The 15840-nt window shown below is 45.6% G+C and overlaps 1 protein-coding gene across 1 annotated transcript; it reads left to right on the top strand.

The window, feature by feature from the left end:
• The first annotated feature begins 1007 nt into the window (after positions 1-1007).
• TLR4 (toll like receptor 4) lies at positions 1008-15362 on the top strand. The gene is made up of 3 exons (XM_054997128.1): positions 1008-1109; positions 9816-9982; positions 12321-15362. Exons 1-3 carry the CDS (start codon positions 1008-1010, stop codon positions 14584-14586), a joined length of 2535 nt encoding a protein of 844 aa, XP_054853103.1. The 3' UTR covers positions 14587-15362.
• The last annotated feature ends 478 nt before the right edge of the window (positions 15363-15840 follow it).

Below are 15840 nucleotides of genomic sequence, written 5' to 3' on the forward strand. Positions count from 1 at the left end.
GAATTAGAATAAATCACCAGCCGCTCTTAAGAAACTTTAAGTGTATGTTTGGATACAGACTGGCAAGTTTGTACATCCCATAGAATCAAAAGTGAGGATCATTTGCCAGGTAGTCGGGTCAAGCTCTGCATATATCACATGGAGGTGGGGCGGGGGCGGGGGAGCTGAATAGAGTGCATCGGCTCTGCCTGTGTGTTCGGCACATGGTGTGTAACCTGTACACATCTCGCCTCTGTCCTCATGTTCCAGAAATCTTGGAAAACTAGCTTTCCAATCGTAGGGATGTTTTGTACAGCTGTTGATTGCTATTTCACTAGAAGTTTAGATTGCTGTTTATTGCTTTTTTTTTACTTTACTGTCTTCAAATATGTTTATGTTTTTTAAAAGCTTCATTTGCTGGCAATTTCCTTTGCCTTAAGAAGCTCTGGGTATTATTTTATAATAGGTGGAGGGGAGGTATGTAAATTCTCTAAATGATTGAAAGGAACAGTGAGACAGAGACAGAATATTTTTTTTTAACCTAGTGGGTAAAAAAGCAGGTGGGATGGCAACTTTGAGCTGAAAAAGGAGTGGTGGGTAAAGAATTAGTGGATTCTTTCTGCCAGACTTTGATCTGCTCGAATGTTGCTTTGTTGGGGCTGCTTGGGGGTAAAAAAACAAGCCCCAAACCCCCACCGCAGAAGTCTGTGCTTTGTATAATATTGAGTGACAACTCAGTCAAGAAAAAGAAATCACATGATGGTACCTCAGTTCCTCTTGATCTGCAAACCACCGTGCCTAGAACTTCCTGTAGCAGTAAACAATAAGGACTTGTTATAAAGAGAATACATCCAAGCTACCTTGTTTTCAGTTTCACTTCCTCTTCTAGTGCCTTTCTCTGTCAATCCTTCACAGAATTTGCCAGGGCTTGTGCAGCGAGGCAATTCCCCCTGTGCTTACACAGCTTTTTAGAAGAAAGACGTTCCACTTGCGTTCCTTCCTGCTCAGGAGGGGGACACATCCCCAACATGGTCAGGAGGGGGGCCCTCTCCCTACTAGTATTCATCACGTTCTCTTTGGTTGTGATTTTCCGGACTCGCTTGATAGCCAGCGTCAACCCCTGTGTGCAGGTAGGTGATTTTGAAATAAGAAAAGCATCCTGTTTTCTCTGGAGCTTCTCCTTGGCTCCACTCTGATCGTTTTCTTAGTCTCTGTACATGCTACTAAGTACCTAGGGATGCTCAAGTGCAGGATTGTATGTCTAGTCCTCAATTTGCCTGCAGGCTGTTCTTGCTCAATGCACGTGAATGCTGATTTCACGGGAGCTCCCTTTGTGTGACTGCATCTGCAAGTGATTCCGAAGGGTAATGTCAGTTCTAAGGAGGGCAGACCATGACAGATAGATCCCCAACCCCTAACAAGAAGTAATCCAGGGTCTTGGTTGAAAAGGTTTCATTATAGAGATCCAATAGGTTCATAGGTACTTCCAAAGATGACTAGGAAAATTGGCAAGAATGAGAATACACACAAAAGCACTTTGATATAAGGAGCAGGATTCCACCCTCCCTTGGGGCAGTTAGCAAAAAGGCGCAAAACTCCCAATTCTCATGAGAAACACTACAGCTTTGTCTGGCCAGAGAAAGCCAGAAGATTACAAGGAATTCACCACCTTCTGTCTCTTGCGAAGAGTTACATTTTTGTACAAGGTCAGTAAGCAGGCTTCAGAGATAACAGTCTCAACATTAGTACTTTCGGTTTTAGGCAAGCTCGAGATGGCATGAATATAATTGTCATAGTACATGGGCATAATAAGAGAGCATATAGTCACACAGTATGAGCAATGCAATACAGGAAGCAGAAAACATGAATGGCATGGATAAATGGTATGCAGACATGACAGGTAAAGTGCCAATTCAGCTCTGTTTTTGCTCTGAGAAGTACTGTAGGCTCCTTTGAATTGCCAATTTGCATTTCTTTAAGGTGTGAGAAATGTCAAGATCTGCATTTCAAAGAATGGATGTGGGAGGTGGGGGAAACTGGGATACTTTTAGCAGTTGAGGAGGAACTGTTCAAACACGTGACGCAGAGCAAATTGAAGTGTGACTGTGCAATTGAGTGCATGGAAAGGGGGGGGCATGTGAAATGAAGTTCTCTTGAGTGTCCCTAGGTACTTAGTAATGTGTAGAGAGACCCTTAGTGAATTGGAGCGCTGGTTTCCCCACCCCCTTTTTCTAAATGTGCAGGAAACAGGAGGAGGTGTTCTTGAACTTTGTGTTCCTCCACGTGTTCTGTCTGCATTATAGAGAATGTTCAGAGGGCCAGCCAAGGCATCTGCAAGAGGAAGATCATATTCTGATGCCATGTGGCTGATGGAAATGATCATCTAGGAAGGAACGCCTTCAGCTTAGGGGGCTTGGGAGTGGCAGCAATTTGTGTTATTGATCCCACCCTTCTTCCAAAGAGCTTAGGGCAGCCCACGTGTTTCTTTCTTCCTCCTAACATTTTATTTCACAACCTCCCTTTGAGGTAGGTGAGGCTGAGAGAGTGTGTCTGGCCCAAGCTCACTCAGTGAGCTTCAGGTTGAATTGGGATAGGTTACGGCTGCCAGGTCTTCAGTGGGGATGGGGGATTCCCTGCTCCCAGCCCCTGCCCACCACTGCCGCTCACCTGGCCACCTGGGGGGGATGAGACCTGGGAAACGGGCCTGGGAGGCAAAAAAACCCTCTCAGGACAGCATGTAGTGGGTGTGCATTCTAATAACATTCAATTTATATACTGCTCTTCAGGACAACTTAATGCCCACTCAGTGGTTTACAAAGTGTTATGATTATCCTCGCAACAATCACCCTGTGAGGTGGGTGGGGCTGGGAGAGCCCCAAGAGTGCTATTGACTGACCCATGGTCACCCAGCTGGCTTCAAGCAGAGGAGTGGGGAATCAAACCTGGCTCTCCAGATTAGAGTCCCGCACTCCTAACCACTACAACAAACTGGCTCTGAATCAGTGCTCTGCTGTGGAAGCTCACTGGGTGACCTTGATCCAGTCACACACTCTTAGCCTAACCTACCTCTCAGCAGGGCCGGTGCCTCCATTGAGGCAAGCCCGGCGATTGCCTCCAGCGCTGAGGTGCCGGAGGGGGCACCGGAGCCAGGGGTGTGCGCTGCAGAGCTGGCAGCGGCAGCGTGCGACGGCTGACAGAGGGATGGGAAGCTGCCCGCCCTGGCCGCCTGCTGCACCTGGCCTGCAGCTACTGCAGCCTCCCTGCTCTCTCATGCTGCTGCTGCTGCCAACATGCGCCCCCGGCTGGGAGCAGCAGCCACAGGCCAGGCATGGCAGGTGTCCAGGGTGGCGCGTGGAGCAACAAAGTGGGAGGGCTGGGGGGACGCACGCACGCCTCCCCAGCCATCCGCCATGCCTGGCTGGGCTGGCAGCCTCTCAGCCCTCCTGCCCAGCCGCCTGCCGCCCTGCAGTCCGGGTGCGCGCCCGCGCACTCTGCACGCCCGTATGTGAGGGCAGGAGCAGTCCTGAAGCTGCCCCCCCCCAACCTCAGGCGCCAGAAAACCTGGCACCAGCCCTGCCTCTCAGGGTTCTTGTGAGGATAATATGGAGGCAAGAAGAATGATGTAAGCTGCTTTGGGTCCCCACTGTGGAGAAAGGCAGTATGTAAATGAAGTGAATTAAGAAATACGTGAAGACTGGGGTCAGATAAAAGGTAAATTGTTTAGTGGGTTTGAAGGAGAGAAGGATGTAGGGAAATGTGAGCGTATAGAGGTTGCCAGGAGGAGGGAAAGAGGAAAAGTGTAGGGGAAGGGGTTACAGGGAAAAGTGAAGCACCCCCCCCCCCCCCCGCAAATCCTTGCATGTTCCCTCCGATGCAACTAGGGCCAGCTCAGCCAATACCATGCAACAGAGCCATAAGGGGAAATCTGCTGGAGGAGGGAAGAGCAAAAGGTGAAGACAAGGGGGCAGACAAAGGTTGGTGGGAAGGAGAGAAGAAACAAACCATGTCTTACAAAGCCAAACCTCCATGCTGCATCTTTTCTCACATTTCAGATATTGCACTGCTAATATTTTGGCTGCTGCTAAAAGATTCCTTATAATACAGTCCATATTTTTAATCTTATTTCTAATATATCTCAGAACAATTACTCCAGGGTCAAAAGGAATTTTGCTGTTAAAATTATGTTATGTTTTTGCAAATGTCCCGCCAAAGCACTTTGATCTTCGAACGCTGCCACCAAATCTGAATATATGAATTAAGTTCCTTCTTGCATCTCCAGTAAATTTTAGAATTTGTTGGTATCATTTTGGCAACTTTTCTCTGGGGTAAAGTACCAAGACTTTACTTGTTGATCAAAGAAATTCAGTTTAGCTCCACTTTGGATTCTGGGGTTCCATCAAGCATTGGTCATATACCAAACCCGATGCAGATGTTCACATGTGCGTAGAATCAACACATGGAGGGGTGATTGGGATTGTCCAATTTGACCTCACTCCACATATTGGTCCAAGGGTCTTTCAAGAAAATGTGTATGTCTCAAAACGAGGTTTCCCCTGGACTGGGCTCCAGTGCCTTCTCCTTTGGTCTCAGTTACCACAGCCAGTGTGGCAGGCTGAATACCATACTTTGAGAGTGCCATCTCGACTGCAGAAATAGCTCTGTCAGAGCTGATACCATGGACCAGTTCCCTGACCCCTCTCCCCCATAAAGCACTACCTTCAGAGCTTATTCCTCAGTATGAGCAACTTACCTTTTTGGTGGGGACATGGTCCGACCAACAGTGCAATTCTAAGAAGAGTTACCCCAGTCTAAAACCAAGAAGAGTTACTTCAGTCTAAGCCCAGTCTAAGCCCTAAACTCCAGTTTAAGAAAAGTTACTTCAGTCTAAGCCTGGCTGTTTTCACACTGCTTACTGGCCACGGAATATCACGCCAAGCTCCCGGAATGACAGTGTCTTCCTGGCGCAGTTTCGCACGAAATCGGCTGTTGCATGGCTGGTAAGCAGTGGGAAAACGGCTCCCATTGAAGTGACTCTTCTTAGGATTGTGTTGTAAATCTCCCTTTCTTTGACTGTTTGTTTTCTTAGAAGTTGGTCCTCATTTGGCTTTTGATTCTGGGCCAACTGGAGTGAGAACCAGCCCATCTTCTACTTCCCTCCCTCAGTCCCAGAACCCAAACCTTGCTGAGGCCTCACAGAGCTGTGCAGAGTTCATATCTGATCTGTATTCTGGGGAAAAATGCAAAGTCTCTTGTAATTTTTTGCAGCGTAATCCTTATTCCCCCTCTCTCATACAGCCCAATAGTTTATGGATCAAAATAGAAACATGTTTGTATTGCCCATATTATACCTTTCTTAAGGCTGCAGTCCCTACGCTACCATTTTAGTTTACTTTGTAGTAGTCGGTTCCTCTCTGATTTAGAAATGAAGGCTGTGATTTTCAGTGAAGACAGAACAGAAAAACATACCTTATCAGCTGCAGTGCATGGAATGGCAGACTGTGCCCAGTGTGACTCCTGAATGGATGAGAGCCAGTGCTGTGTCATGGTTAGAGTGTCAGAGGAAGACCTGGGAGACCTGGGTTCAAATCCCCACTCTGCCATGGAAGACTGGGCAAGTCATAGACTCTCAGCCTCACCTACCTCACAGGATTATTGTGAAGATAAAATGGAGAAGAGGAAAACAATGTAAGCCACTTTGGGTCTGCATTGGGAGAAAAGTGGGCTATAAATAGGGAGGCCAGACCCCTGCCAGGAATGGGGGATCCCCCGCCCCCACACCCTGCCCTTGCTTACCTGGCCAGTGGGGGGAGCGCACTTTCCATGCGTGCTCCCCTGTGGTGCTGCGTGCTCCTGTGTGCTGCAGCTGCCTGGATTGGGCCCATTTTGGCCCAGATTCAGTCCGCTGCGGAGCACAGGAGCTCTCCCACCCTCCACAGTGGCCCAAAACGCACCTTTTCGGCTGAGATAGGACTCGTTTCAGGCCTGTTTGGACGTGAATCAGGCCTGTTTTGAGTGGCTGCAGAGTGTGGGAGCGCACCTGCGCTCTGTAGCGGCTTGAAACAGGCCCCTTTTTTCCTGGATTTTTTCCTGTTTCAGGCCGCTGCAGAGCACGAGAGTGTTCCCACGCTCCATAGCAGCTCAAAATGGGCCTGATCTACACCCAAACAGGCCTGAAACAAGCCCAATCTGGGTTGAAACAGGCACATTTGGGGCCGCTGTGGAGGGCAGGTGCTTCTGCGCTCCGCAGCATCCACAATCTGGGCCCCTACGGAACTTGGGCGAGCTCCCAGGGGGCCACGTGATGACGTCACTTCCCAGAAGTGATGTTATCATGCTTGTGGGAGCACGCACACTTCATGCGTGCACACACTCCACTTCCACAGGTAAGTGCCAGGCCCCAATGTCCCCCATCGGGAGGTTGAGGGGGCCTGGCAACCCTAAAAATAAATGAAGTAAGTAAATAAATAAATCCTTAAGAAAATACATTCAGATATTTAACAGACAACTGGGAGTTTGGCCCTGAACCTTGAAGAGTGGAAAGGCTAGCAAATCATGCTAACAAAATTTTAAGGCGACGTCCCCCACAAAGTCAAAATTGGGACAGTGATTCACTGTGGACAGGCAACAGAAAATAGGGATTGTTCCTAGAGCAAGGGTCAGCATCCTTTTACATTAAAGAGCCAAACTATCAACATTGAGAGCGAGAGCTCTGCGAAAAGCCAGTAGCTGAAACTATACAACTTAACATTAGCGATAATTGACATGCAGATGAAGAATCTATAAAGCTTCTACAGCCCAAACACTGGTTGCTGCAAGTCTTTTATTAGGAATTGACATACATGAGGTCTCACAATACATAATAAGCATACAAAGGAGCATCCCACAAGGTTGTTTTAGTGCACTGGCTTAAATCTGTCCATGATTTGCACTTAGATTACTGGCAACTGATCACCTCTATCCAGGGCTTTTTTTCTGGGAAAAGAGGTGGTGGAACTCAGTGGTGGAACTCAGGACCGCACTTTGGGTCAGCTGGAACAAGAGGGGAGTTTTTTTAAGTTTAAATTGCCCTCTGTAAAAATGGTCACATGGCTGGTGGCCCTGCCGCCTGATCTCCAGACAGAAGGAGGGCAATCTAAACTCCCCTCTGTCTGGAGATCAGGGGGCGGGGCCACCAGCCATGTGACCATTTTCAAGAGGTGCTGGAACTCTGTTCCACTGCATTCCAGCTGGAGAAAAAAGCCCTGCCTCTATCATTTGCTTTTCTGCAAAGTATCTCAAAGTCCCATATTTTTTTTCTGTGCCCTTCACATACTGATCATTTTAGCACCCCACCTACCATTCCAATATACTTTCAGGGAAACCCTAAGCAGAGTTATTCCAGTCTAAGTCCATTCATGAGCTAAGGCTGGAGTCACTGTGTTTAGGATTACACTAACTTAAATATTTCTTTTTCAAAGAACCATATTTGGTTCTGTACTCAGCCACATTTGACTCTAGAGCCAGAGGTTGCAGTCCCTATCTGACCAACAATGCCCTGCATTCATCGATTCTTTCTGAGACCAGAACGTATTCATTGGTCTCTTTAACTTATCTTTTCGGATTTAAGGGATAGAAATTTACTTTGAAAAAGAATGGCACTATTCTGATTCAATCTGTTTCCATCATCATCTTTGAGTGGGTGTTAGATGAGCGTATTCTAGCTGCCTAGATTTATTTGTGAAGATGTATTCTTTTATAAAGATGTATTTTCGAAATGGAACAGGAATAAAGGGTGGAGAGGATTTTTTTCCTCCCTGAACACAGCAATCTTCTGTGCCCATCTTAACACCTGTGTTGTCCTTAGGCCTATAATGTATAAATTTAAATTAATTAAATCTGCATAGGTTTGTAAAAGAATAATAGTTCTGGATAAAAAAAGAGCATAATTTGTCTTTGGATGATGCATATATATGGCATTGCAGGGACCATTTCAGATGCAGCATTCTCTTCAGAGTATGAGAGGAGAAATACATCTAAGCAGGGCTTTTTTTCAGCTGGAACGTGGTGGAACAGAGTTCCGGAACCTCTTGAAAACGGTCACATGGCTGGTGGCCCCGCCCCCTGATCTCCAGACAGAGGGGAGCTGAGATTGCCCTCCGCACCACTCAGCAGCACAGAGGGCAATCTAAACTCCCCTCTGTCTGGAGATCGGGGGCGGGGACACCAGCCATGTGACCATTTCAACCGAGGGCGATTTAAACTTTTAAAAACTCCCCTCTTGTTCCAGCTTACCCAAAGTGATGTCATTGGCCCTGGGAGCATGCGTGCACTTTGCACATGCACATGTGGTACCAGGGGCACTACCTCCTGCCACAAGTTGCCATGAGTTGCCACCTCTTTTCCCAGAAAAAACGCCCTGCTTCTAAGAAAGCATTAGAAAAGGTTTTTCCCTCCTGTGCATGCGCCTGTTAATATGGCACCAGAAAAGGCATTCCTTTCAATATGAGGCAGGGAGTTTAAGAGAGGATGGAATGTCACTCCTAGGGCAGTCTTAGAAAAGTTATTACCTTTGGTTTGTGAGAGAGCAGGGGATATTCCTTCTATGATAGCTGCAGAAGAGTCTTTTCATGTATAATAATGAAAGAGGAATGCTTCTCAGAAGGCATCTTGTAGACACGGATGTGTAAGTACTTAAAGGGCTTTTTTTCTGGGAAAAGAGGTGGTGGAACTCAGTGGGTTGCCAGCAGAGGGGGCAACTCTTGGCAGGAGTTGGTGCCTGTGGCGAAGTGCGCGCACGCTCCCAGGGCTGCACAATGACATCACTTTGAGTCAGCTGGAACAAGGGGGGAGTTTTTTAAAGTTTAAATCACCCTTGAAAAAAATAGTCACACAGCAGCGTGGAGGGCAATCTAAACTCCCCTCTGTCTGGAGATCAGGGGGCGGGGCCACCAGCCATGTGACCATTTTCAAGAGGTGCCAGAACTCCGTTCCACCGCGTTCCAGCTGAAAAAAAGCCCTGAGTACTTATATAGAAACATTTGTTTGAAAGTCTATCGCATGCTATGTTTGGGGCCACCTCTGTAACTGACCAAAAATGTGTAATCTCGCTGATCAATTAATGAAATACTACAATCATAAGATATAACTGATAGCTATCAGTCCATCTTTTCCCGTTCCTGCCTGGGAGCGGCATAACAATTTATAACATTGAGCATGCTTCTGGAACAATTAATGTGAAGGCATAATTAAATAGGCAAATTGGAATGGAAAATCCAGTATAACCACTGGCGCGTTGAATGAAGAATACCACCACCAATACCCCCCATTTAAAAAAAAAAACGTTTTAATGCAGAGGTGCTCTGAAGTTGTTTTAAATTTTTGATCAGTCGAATTCTGTGCCACTATGCTGTTATTTATAATTTATAATTGTATTTTAATTGTGTAAATGAAATGTTTTTAGAATCATTAATTATAATAATTGTTTTATATATATTAACCTCTATGTATCTTGTAATCCACCCTGAGCCTGTTGGAAATGTAGGGAGGGCGGAATAAATAATATAGTAGATTCTGCCTATGGGTTTCACAGATGAATTTTTGTCACATCTTACAAATGGTTCTTTGCAGAAAAATCCATGTGGAAATAATATTTAGAAATAATATTTTCACGTGTGTTTTTTCCTTGGGAACCATCCTGCAAGTTCTTTAATGGAGTTCTGTTTTTCCAAAACCAATAGTGACTTTTGATCATAGAAGCCCCAAAAATGTGCAGGTTTTTGTCTGAATTTTGAAAGATGATTACTAGAACGTCCTTTATGTAAATCTGGATGGATACAAATTATTTGTCATCTTTGCAGGTGACTCCAGGCATCACTTACGTTTGCATGGAGCTGAACCTCAAAGGAATTCCATCTGAAATCCCAAACTCTACCCAAAACCTGGATCTGAGCTTCAACCCACTGGAAGTCCTGTACTCAAATTACTTCTCATTGGTTCCTGCATTGAGGTTTCTGGATATTACAAGGTAATGCACTTTTGATTTCTTGGCAACAGTACTGCATCTTGAGCAACTGATAGAGGATCTAACCACAGCACATGACCTAGACTTTGTTCAGCCAAAGAACCCCTCTTTTGTCCTGTTTCAATGGTCTTCCATTTGCCCAAGACTTTGAGTGGACAGGAAGAGTCTTGCCTAGTTCACAACGAGAACTCACAAGTCCATAGGCTGCTGCCCTATGCAACAAGGTACCCAGGTTACAAGTTGGATTATTTTATTGGCAATGAAGGCTCCAGAGGTGTTCCACCAGCCCCACCAGTGATTTTTCCTGAGCTCAAGATAGGTTCGGTCTTGGCTTGAACAGCAACAGTTTCTCCTGGGGTGGCCTCCTTGTCCTGACGTTTTGTCTTGGTAATTCTGGTTTCTGATCCATGATTCCTGCTCCTGTTCCATGGTTGCCTACAGCACTTCAAGAACAAAACTTGATTATATAAAGATGAAATCCAGACCAATCAACTCACTTCAAGACATGATCTCTACACCTACTTGGCTAAGCTGCCTTCTGTTGCCTTCTACTTTGGCCTGGTCCAGGGGTGTGCATAATAATAAAAAAAATCCACCAATACACACAGAAATTGTTGGTTCAGCTCCTTAAAGCAACTTCTGGAACTGCTGAATTAAATTGTGAAACGAGGCTGTAATGACTCCCTCCTGCCGAAAATTTTGTGTTTCGTTTAGATTCTTACTGCACAGAGACCATGCGGGCAGGCCAATCAAGTGGTGGCGGTGGGGTATCTGGCAGTATCTTGTTTTCCTTAACAGCAAGTCCGTGAGCATCAATTGTAGTGTTAACTCCATTGGGGATGTGCAGGAAGCAGATGTGCGCAGCACACGAGTGCATTTTTTTCTTCAGCCCCGGGAAAGTGTCACATGTAGTTGTACACTGAGACACACACATATCCCAAGCCCCTCTTTTCTCCCAGTTTCTGAAGGCATTCCTCTGTCTGCTGGTCATTTATTCTTCAACAGCAAGTCCTGCACTGACTTCTGAAGAAAGGATTCTGTTCTTCTCGAAGAAGTAGTGATGAGGTGACAGAAAGGAAGCTGTGAATGGACATTTGGGCTCCATGCTTTTGTCTTCATCTTCTACAGGTTTGAAAAGGGCTGGAACGAGAGGAGCTCTCATGCATGTGTGTGTACACTAACTGAAAGCCAGTGTGGTGTAGAGGTTAGAGTGCTAGACTACAATCTGGAAGGCCCAGGTTCAAATCCCCATTCTGCTATGAAATGATGAAAGCTAGCCTAACCTACCTCACAGAGTAGTTATGAGGGTAAAGTGGAGGAGAGAAGAATGATGTAAGTCACTTTGGGGTCTCCATTGGGGAGAAAAGTAGGGTATCAATGGGGTATTCCATCCATCCATCCATCCATCCATCCATCCATCCATCCATCCATCCATCCATCCATCCCTCTCTCTCTCTCTCTCTCTCTCTCTCTCTCTCTCTCTCTCTCTCTCTCTCTCTCTCTCTCTCTCTCTCTCTCGACTCCTCAGTAAGAAAAAACAAGGACATTGTTTTAGCAAAGAAAGGTATCAGAAAATAGCTGTGTTCAGACCTCATCATTCAACCGTGATACGCTGTTTGTGATGAAAGTTGGGCACAAAGCCCTGGAGCTTGCACTGTGCTTTCCTCCACTCCTTATTGTGGGGTGCAGAGGTTGAAGGTTTGAACTAAGGCCATTTCCCTGTGCTGTTAAAGAGATGGGCTACTTACTGAACGCTGGCATTTATTTTTCACAGATTCCAGATGCCTCCGATTTCAAAGCGGAAGCAGGCAGTTTGTCTTTCGTCTGATCAGCATCCTTGACCCGGAACAGGAAAGAGCAGGAAATCCCGGTCTCAGAAAAGACACTGATCAGACGAAAGACAAACTGCCTGCTTCCACTTTGAAACTGGCGGCATCTGGAATCTGTAAAAAAAAACCCACCAGCATTCAGTAAGTAGCCTGTTTCTTTAACAGCATGTGGAAACAGCCAAAGACAGCATTTGATCGTGCCATAGCAACTGGGCAAGAGAGCAAACTGGGTTTTGTTCTGAATTTCAAAAATTGGTTCCAGAACTACCTGCTGGGCAGTTTGGCCCAATGTTTGGTTCCTTTGTACCTTTCCCTTTCTTTGATGAAACATTGATATTGATGGAATACTGCCAAAAAAAAAGAAAAGAAAAGAAAAAAAAGTACAGTGATGAGCATGTGTTTATGTATGAAGATATGTGTTGCTTACCATTAGCAAAGTCAAATGAATTGCCAGCTGAATTGAAAGAGCAAAATCACCTCAAGCCTTTTTCTCTTCTCTTCTTCCATAATAGGTGCCACATCACAAAAATCGAAGACGATGCTTTCGCTGGACTCCATAGCCTTTCTGTCTTGCTTCTGACCGGCAATCCTCTCCAGTTCTTGGCTCCAAGAGCATTTCAGGATTTGACATCTCTGCAAAGACTGGTCCTTGTAGAAACCAACCTCTTCTTACTGGACAGTTTACCCATTGGACATTTAATGTCTCTTCAAGAGCTAAATTTGAGCAATAACTACATAGATTCCTTAAAACTTCCCAAATATTTCTCCCAACTTATACATCTTAAACGTTTGATTCTCCAATCAAATAAGATCTCCTCAATCTCGAGTGGAGACCTGGATGCCTTGCCAACGCACAACCTCACACTTGTGCTGTGTAGAAATAACATAAAATATATCCAGCCGAGGTCTTTTAAAAGAGTTTACCTACAGGAACTGTCCCTGAGATCCAGTTTTGAGGATAACGCTGTCATGCAGGTTGGTCTCCTTAACTTGACTGGCTTACATGTTAACAGTTTAGTGTTGGGCGGACACAGGAACCTTAGGAAAGCAGAGTCCTTTAACAAGAATCTCTTGGATGGTCTCTGTCACATGGAGCTCCAGAAAATAACTCTCATCTGCACTGGAGATGCTTTTGGCAGAACAGATAGTCTTTCTGCCTGTTTGAACAACATCTCCACTGTACGGTTCATGCACACCTACCTTAAGACTGTATACTTCCCTAAAAATAACAACATACGCCATCTTGAATGCAAAGATATTCGGTTTTACCATGTGCCTTTTGAGAATCTGGCTTCCTTGACAGAGCTAAGAGTGCTCCGCATTACTGATACCAATACACTCGTTGAATTTAATTTGCGCTCAGAGGTGAATTGGACTTTAAAGAATCTCGAGACCCTAGATCTCAGTGATAACAACCTTTATATAGATCTTCGCTGGCTATGTCTCAAGGAACGGTTTTCAAACTTGATGGTTTTGAACCTCAGCTTCAATTCACTCATCACATTGTCAACAGAGGTCTTTGGCCCAACCAAACTGAAATATTTGGATTTACAACATTCTAGACTAATAGGTCCAGGAAGGCTCCCGACGTTTCTGTGCCTTAAGACTCTCATTTACCTTGATATATCCTACACCAGCATTGTTATTACCATGGAATGTTCATTTTGTGGCTTGGACAGCCTGGAAGTATTGAAAATGGCTGGCAACTCTTTTAAGGACAATCAGTTGGCTAATGCCTTCACAAATGTCACTAAGCTGAAAATCTTGGACATTTCCTATTGCCAACTGCAGCATGTGTCTCTTAGTAGTTTTGACCTGCTCCATGACCTTCGTGAACTGAACATCAGCAACAACAAGCTCCTGGATTTCTACCCAGAGTCCTATATGCACTTACAGGCCCTCACTATCCTGGATTTCCATAGCAACCAATTGATTACCTTGACCAAGAAGCACCTAGAGAACTTGCCGAGTGGCTTGAAGAAACTGGACCTTTCTCAAAACCTTTTTGACTGTTCCTGTGATCGTTTGTACTTCCTGCGGTGGGGCCAAGAACACAAAGACCTCTTTATAAATGCAGAGATGATGAAGTGTCACAGCCCCTCACACTTAAAAGGTACCCAGCTGATGCATTTTGACGAATCTACTTGCCAAGTCAGTGTAACCACAGTGGCAGTTTCAGTGAGCATTTCTGTGATTGTGGCCTTGTCTTTGATTCTAGTTTATAAGTTCTACTTCCACTTATATTATATGATACTGTTGCTCAGTGGAGGCCATTCCACTACCGATCACAGCAAAATCTACGATGCTTTTGTCATCTACTCTGGGGAGGACCAAGTGTGGGTGAAGCAAGAGCTGGAGGATACACTAGAATCAGGAGTGCCACGCTTCCGCCTCTGCCTCCACTATCGAGACTTCAGACCTGGTGTGCCTATCATAACCAATATTATCAAAGAAGGCTTCCAGAGCAGTCGGAAAGTCATTGCTGTGGTCTCCACCCACTTCCTGGAGAGTCGTTGGTGTAACTTTGAACTTGAAGTTGCTCAGTCTTGGCAGCTACTGGACAGCAAAGCCAGCCTCATCTTTGTTATCCTAGAGGGTGTAGACAGAGCCGCTCTACGACAGAAGCTGGGGTTGTTCCGGTACTTGCGGAGAAATGCCTACTTGGTATGGAAGGACAGGGAAGTCAAACGGCATGTTTTCTTGAGGCAGCTGAAGTCAGCTTTGCTTGAGGGCAAAACATGGACCGAGGACGAGCTGAAAGCCATGTTGACGAACTAGGTCCATGTCTCCTTTTTCTGCTTCTCTGAGCCAATCCAAAGATCATGGTTGATAGTGAACTTTCACTATAGTGATATTTCTGAACCTGGAAGAATTCTGTTTAGGCCAGAATGTGGGTGGAGGAAGAAGGAAATACCCTCATATAAAGGCCTGTCCTTTTTTGAGGGTTCTTGTTCACCAGTTAGCAAACAGACAAGACATAGATCAGATACATCAAAGACCTTGACTGGATACCTGATTAAGAGGTTGGAGCATCTTTCTTAAGATGAAAGGACAAGGAGTTTGGGCTTTTCAGTGCAGAAAAAGACCACTAAAGGGGAGACGTGTTAGAGATTAGTGTCACCAGATGCTCGCTAGGAGATCCCATGCTGGTGCTCACTGAAGCAGAAGGGGGACAGGTGGAGGGGAGTGATATTACTTCTGGTTAGCAGCTTAGAAGTGATATCACTGCATTGCACAATGATTCGGAAATTCCCTCAATCTCTATAGTTGTTATGGCCAGAAGTAACATAGCAGCATCACATTATGCTGTTTTACTAGCTCTCCCTACCACCACCACCCCCAGTCTTCCACTGGCTGCCATGTTTGGGTTGGCAGAACTCGTAGAGATTTATAAAATTATGTGCGGGATAGCAAACGTGGCTAGAAAGAACTATTTCTCCCTCTCCCATAATACTAGAACTCAGGGGCACCCAATGAAGTTGATGGGCAACAGATTCAGAAGGGACAAAAGGAAGTACTTATTTACTTAACAAACAATAAAATTGTGGAATTCACTACCAGAAGATATAGTGATGTCTGTGAGGTAGGGTTGCTAGCCCCCCCCCAGTGAAGGTGGGGGTGGGGAATCCCCTGCCTCCAGTTCTGTTTTCCACCACCACTCAGCTTAAAGGAATGGCTGTTGGCCTGCTGGTCTGATATCACTTTAGAGGAAAAGCTGAAAGTGACCTGCTTCTCTCTCTAGGAAGAGGCTGACTCACCATGGCGTTTCCAGTAATTCCTAGAGAGGCATGAGGTCACTTCCAGGTTTTCCTAGAAGTGACATCACACTGTTGCTGATGGCTTCCCCTCCATGTCCCTGGTCTCCCACTAGCTGCGAGTCCAGGCTATGCCTTTGAGCATAGATGGCTTTAAAAGGAGATTAGATGAATTAATGGAGAATAGATCTTTCAGTGCTACCAGCCACGGTGACTAGAGGGAACCTGCACATTCAGAGGCAGTAAACCTCTGAACCCCAGAGTTATGAGGCAACCT

This window comes from Eublepharis macularius, chromosome 14, assembly GCF_028583425.1.
Source record: "Eublepharis macularius isolate TG4126 chromosome 14, MPM_Emac_v1.0, whole genome shotgun sequence".
Lineage (NCBI taxonomy): Eukaryota > Metazoa > Chordata > Lepidosauria > Squamata > Eublepharidae > Eublepharis > Eublepharis macularius.